Below are 5,926 nucleotides of genomic sequence, written 5' to 3'. Positions count from 1 at the left end.
TATCGTCTGGACTTGCTCTCGATGTATTAGTAAAAAGTGAAAACGTTGCTAATCTACACCTATACCCCACTTTTGGTGAGAATCGCCGAAGGGATTTGTCAAAATTACTCATGGATCTACTTTTTTCATGCCTCTTTTTGATCCAGTCTATTCAATGGAAAGAAGAAATCGATTAATGGAAATGTTTTTTTTTTTTTTTTATTTTAGAAAAGGAAAAATAATCTACAATGTTTACTCCATATTGTAAAAACGAGAGCATTTTTTTTATCAGACATCAATTAGAAGGTGCTTCTAAGTAAAAGTGTTATAACAACATGTTCACAAGAGATTTATTTTTAATTAGTATTATATTATTACTTTAATGCATATAAGCATAAATAGGGTAATTATGTATATCTGGAAATATTCATCTTAAATTTACTGACACAAAGCCTCGCTTAAGTGTATCATAAAAGAGATTTGATATGGTAATTAAATATTTTATACCTTCCTTCCTCATTCTTATATCTAAATATGATATGATTTATAATAGTTGAATGATAAATGTCTTGATTTTAAATATATGGACTCACATGATGTATGTATCCACGACTTTGATTAAAAAATGTACTTTCATAAGTATATACATTTCGCTACGATTTTGTTACATAGAATCACAGTTCTTCTTCTTTGCTTTGTAATTTTGAGACATCCCTGTAGCCTGATGACTTATCTATGTATCGCTTTTCATCTTTAGTGAAAACTAATTTTTTTTTCTGAAAAAAAGTGTCCATTGATTATGACATCATTCGTAGAATGCGTTAGACTCATTTGCATTTTATTGATCCTTGGATTGGTGCAATCCAATATCATTCCACCTTTTGGATTGAGAAGAGGTCATGACGAGCCTTCGGAATTCTTTCACATCAGAACCTCAGATTTACAAGACAATAATGAGCACAGTCAAGAGGGGAGTCGAGATGATATGCCCACCCGGAAAAATCCAGAATTCGAAAAAGCAGTGGGAGAGGTCAAAGATGGAAAACATAATCTTTCAGATCCGGGTATTTTTTCCGATCAAGACAATAAAGGTAACAATGGTGAGGGATTCCATCGCTTCCTTAACATGGTCTATAATTAAATCGTTCATTATTTACAGATGTTAATTATCATATGTTGGTAGACGAAATATTTGATAGTGAAAAAAAGGAAAAGGGAGGCACAAAGGATGATGGCAAAGAAGCGATGGTGATACCCAATGTCCCAAATGTTCAAAAGGCAACTAAACAACCTCAAGAAATTGTATCCTCAGAAACTACGACTATTCAATCAATCATTTTAAATCCATCTGAGCAACAGATTGTTGTGTCTAGCCCAAAAATAAAGAATGCGAAAGGATCCCTATTTGACATGAGTAAGATCAAATCGATTATGAATAATAAGGAAAAGTCTCAACAGCAACCACAAGAAGAGAACGGAAATGATGTTGATTACATTCAGCCGTCCTCTGATGATAATGAAATGGCAATGAGTACCAGTAATCTCCAAAAGAAGGTCACTCCCCCGAATCAGAGTCAAAATATCAAAAAACCTGTAATAAAAGTTAGCACAGAGAGTAACACAGCTACAACAAGTATACCCATCAAAGCTCACTCAGTCTCTCGTTTCACACAAATCCTCAGAGATGAGACAGTTACCGTAGCAGCACCCACACAGATTGAGTTGAACGAGAATAAATTTGCAAATATCCATGAGCAGTTAACTAATTCCATTACATCAACTGCTGAACCAGAAATGGAAGAACATATAAATAAAAAAGACCTTCAAAATCCCATTAAAATGGCCAAAATAGTTTTGAATAAAACAAGGACCACAGCATCATCGACCCTTCCCAAATCATCTATGAGCTCATTATCTTCACAAATCAAGAAAAATCCTTCTTCTATAATAAATAAGGTATTTAAATTTCAAAATGATTGATGGTACTTAAAACCTAATGCATAGAGTCTAAATCCCCATATATTATTTTTATTAAAGCCATAAAACATGAGAATTACCATTAGAACCTTCAACTGCAATAGGTTTGGTCTTTAGGCCCATTTTATTATAAATAAGTTTTTAGAGTGTAGTCGCGATTTGGAGTCATATTTTGACGTGAAATAACCGTAGAAATGAAAATTTAAAGCAATAAAAATTAATAAAAACATTTCCGTATGCGAAATATAAACTATGTATTAAGTCAGGGATTTTCAACATTTTTTTTAGTGATGCAGGACTTGTAAAATATTTATTTAATCAAAGTCCACAGGATTATATTTTTTTATCGAGGGGGGTACTTGGTTTTCGGAGATATTTTTTTTATAGAAATCAAAATATTAAATTTTTGGAAAAAAAAATTCAAAATATTTAACTTTTTTCGAAAAAAATTTCAAAATATTTAATTTTTTTGGAAAAAAATTTCAAAATATTTAACTTTTTTTGAAAAAAATTTCAAAAAACTTTTTCGGAAAAATATTTAATTTTTTTGAAAAAACATTAAAATATCTCCAGTTATGCTGAGTTTTTTTTTTTTTTTGCAAAAATCGAAAATCTATATTTATTCTAAAAAAGTTAAGTTTTTGGGAAAAGAATAAAAATCCACAGCTATTCAAAAAAAAAAAAATTATCTGCTAAATTTCAATTATTAAAATTTTTTAAAAACATTTTGACATATTGAATTTTTTGAAAAAAAAAAATCAAATTTTAAATATTCTGGATATTAATATTAAAATATTAAATGTTTTGTTCACAGAAATTAAATATAATTTAAAATATTTAATTTAAAAAAATTCAAATATATAATTTTTTAATAAAAAACAAAAAAAAATTTAATTTTTGTACCTATGTACCACTTGTAAAATATTCTTTCAAATGTCTTAATTACTCCCTGAAGTGCCTCTAGGTACCCCAAGGGGTACGCATATTACCATTTGAGAACAACTGTATTAAGTTATCTTAAATAAAGATCCTACAAAATTTGTCTAATGATAAAAAAGTAAAGGATTACATTTGAAAGCTGATTTGTTTGACATATTTTTTTCCACTGTTTAATATAATTCCTAAACCTTTAGAAAAAAACCTTATAATACGTACTACAACTTAAAAAGATTTGCCGTCAAAAAAGAGTCAATTTTGATTAATTTTTTTCAGTTTACTTTTTAATTTTCTTATGAAATATTTAATAAATATACAATAAAAAAGGTTGCTTGAAAACTCCATAGAGTGATAATATATAGGAGCATATTAATATAGTAATTGTAATTGTCAAAATTAGGATGATGTGCAAACAAATATACTTACGAAGTCCAATGATGAGATTTATGATGTGGAGAATCAAGCATCTTCGTTCTCCACTAAACTAAGCGATCAATATGATAGTCAAATAGACGTTATGGAATCCATCCAGAAAGCAAATGGCACTCAAGATGATAAAGATGTTAAATCCGTAAATGACGACGAAGGAGGACCTCTACAGAAAATTTTCCATATATTAGCTAAGGAGAATAAACTGGGTGGCCTTAAAAATCGAACTAATTTAATCAATTGGAAAATTGTGAATCACGGAAAGCAAACCATAATCATTTTGTAATATTTTTATATATTTATGGGAGAAAGTGTCTTTTAAAATTTATAAATAAAAAAATTTCTCATGTTTAACTCATGGGTATATACATATACCTTTTACTTAATAGAAAGACGTAATTTTGACAACTATTAGAGTACCTATCTTTTTTGTAGATATAAGAGATGTATTCAAAAAGTAAGGTGAGTTTGTATTTTTAGGGAAAAAGATTTATTTATTCGTCAATGTTGTCCCCTCCAAAGTAATTCCTCATCAGATACAATACAATTGTGCCAACGCTTTTTCCAATCCCCAAAGTACTTTTCATAAGTACTTTTCGCTATAGCCTTGAGCCCTTTAAGCGATGGAGTTTTTATTTCCTTACTCGTTGCAAATCTCTATACTTTCATATTTCTCTTCAGTTTTGGTAACAAGAAAAAGTCATATGGGGCCAAATTCGGTAAATATTGTGGCTGAGTCAGGATTCTGGTGTTGTTTTTGGCCAAAAATATCTCACAAGAAAATATGAATTAGCAGGGGGATTATCAAATGCAGAGCCATTAATTGTTTTTTTCCACAATTCCAGACGTTTTCTTCCCAGACATCTTGGAAAAGTATGTACCACTTGTAAAATTGTTTTTTCTTACTCAGAACAGTTTCACCGTACGCACTGTCAATATCTCAAGTGTTTTGAAGAACTTAATTTCATTGTATAAACAAAATTTGAAGCTCATATCGGGCCCAATATAAGTTTCTCAAATCAAATAAAGGTTTTAAACTATATCTAAAAATGTCCTGCAAATTTGAATAATTAGCCTAAAATTGGCCAAAATAAAGGGTGAAGACTAAAAAATTAGAGCATTTTAAAAGCTGTATTTAGTTCTACATATTTTTATTTTGTGCCATTTGTATGGCAAACTTTTGTAGCAAAAGTTGTTCCACTCCTCCGTGATCACGGCCTTCAGAGCATCAACATCAACGTCTTAATCTTCAAGACACACAAAATAGCAAAGTCCAGGGGATTTACGTCAGGTGAGGACGAAGCCCAGAAGTCTGCCAGCCAGATGGCAGCCATGTTCTCCCTGCAGAAATGCTGCACCTTCTTGGACGTATGTGCCAGGGCGCCGTCTTGGGTAAACAATAGCTGTCCTTGGTGAACAGGATCTTCAACCACGGCAAGACATGGTATCTGAAGACTTTATAGTTGACTTTTTGGTTGGCCTTGAAGAAATTTGGAGGCATCTTGCTGCTGTCGAATACCACGACGCCCAGGAGTATGACTTGAGCTCGATATTTGGTCCTGAAGGTTCCCTTAACCTGAGCTCTTGATTCAGGCAAGAAGCCATCATTTTTCCTGTTCAGAACAGCGTCGACTGTGAAGATTTTCTTATCGGAGATCGACTTCTACGCACAGGAGATCGCACACCCTCTGCTGTTTTGCTTGTTTCTCGGATATTTTTCCTTGCACAAAAACAAAATTAACATCAAATTGTAGCTCTTTGTTTGTTCTTTCGAATGACACCAAGTACAAAATTGTCAGACTTTTAAAACTGAGACTAAACTGCATCGAAGAAGAATCTAATTTTTGAGTCCTCACCCGGTTGGCCTATGACATATGGGGCTGTACGAATATATGAAGTTAAAAAATTTAAAGGGGACTTTCTCATTTTCTCGATTTTATTCAATATTTTTTTTGTGGTTGTTGACGCACCACAGATGTGAAATGACCTTTGGAATCCGGTCACAAATCTTTGTTAAGATATATATAATTCCTCTTATTTGTGTATAAGACCCGTAACATATCAAATAGTATATAATTGAAGCTACATGATTTTTTATATAAAGGATCATCACACCTTAGTCTTTTGATATTAATACATTTTTTTGTACATACTTAGAAAGAACATGTTTTTATTGATTTTCAAATAACTAATGCACGTGTCAAAAATACTAATGAATCACTTAGGAAACAATTCATCTTTTGTTGATTTGTTCATCACCTTTTATTTCTTGATAAAAATGATGAATGGTTGTAAGTCCATACAAACAATTTATTACTCCTAACTCAATAATATTTTCTAATTCTTCCACCAATTATAAGTAATCCATCTAATTAGAAATTTATGAAATCATATTGAAATGAGCTTTAGTAAAATTATTGGAAAATTATAATTTAAATTAAATTAATTGGAATGTGTTCAAAAAATGTATTGACAGAATTGAATTTCAATGACAAATAATTAATCATACATATTAATTTGCTTTATTCTTTGGTTGTAAGTGGATTTTTAGGATGTAAAGAAGCTGGTTTATAACCAAACCAGCATTTCAGCTTGGAAGGAATGT

The 5,926-nt window shown here is 30.9% G+C and overlaps 1 protein-coding gene across 2 annotated transcripts; it reads left to right on the top strand.

Annotated features, from left to right (window-relative positions):
- Nucleotides 1-210: 210 nt before the first annotated feature.
- On the top strand, nucleotides 211-3,675 carry LOC121118846 (uncharacterized). 2 transcript variants are annotated; one of them, XM_040713444.2, is made up of 3 exons: nucleotides 211-1,070; nucleotides 1,139-1,935; nucleotides 3,293-3,675. In XM_040713444.2, the coding sequence occupies exons 1-3, from the start codon at nucleotides 779-781 to the stop codon at nucleotides 3,605-3,607; spliced, it is 1,404 nt and encodes a 467-aa protein (XP_040569378.1). In that variant the 5' UTR covers nucleotides 211-778; the 3' UTR covers nucleotides 3,608-3,675. The 2 variants fall into 2 exon arrangements, with proteins under 2 accessions (XP_040569378.1, XP_040569377.1); XM_040713443.2 differs by having other exon boundaries at nucleotides 211-1,079.
- The last annotated feature ends 2,251 nt before the right edge of the window (nucleotides 3,676-5,926 follow it).

Source organism: Lepeophtheirus salmonis, chromosome 5, assembly GCF_016086655.4.
Source record: "Lepeophtheirus salmonis chromosome 5, UVic_Lsal_1.4, whole genome shotgun sequence".
Taxonomy (NCBI): domain Eukaryota; kingdom Metazoa; phylum Arthropoda; class Copepoda; order Siphonostomatoida; family Caligidae; genus Lepeophtheirus; species Lepeophtheirus salmonis.
Note: the sequence above shows the minus strand (reverse complement) of the source record. Positions and strands in the feature narration are given on the sequence as shown.

Excerpts from the sequence above, each read along its gene's own strand:
- LOC121118846 (XM_040713443.2), top strand. The coding sequence starts at position 779 with ATGACATCATTCGTAGAATGCGTTAGACTCATTTGCATTTTATTGATC. Across the intron at positions 1,080-1,138 it reads AGACAATAAAGGTAACAATG|ATGTTAATTATCATATGTTG; the intron begins GTGAGGGATTCC and ends CATTATTTACAG. Across the intron at positions 1,936-3,292 it reads CTTCTTCTATAATAAATAAG|GATGATGTGCAAACAAATAT; the intron begins GTATTTAAATTT and ends TGTCAAAATTAG.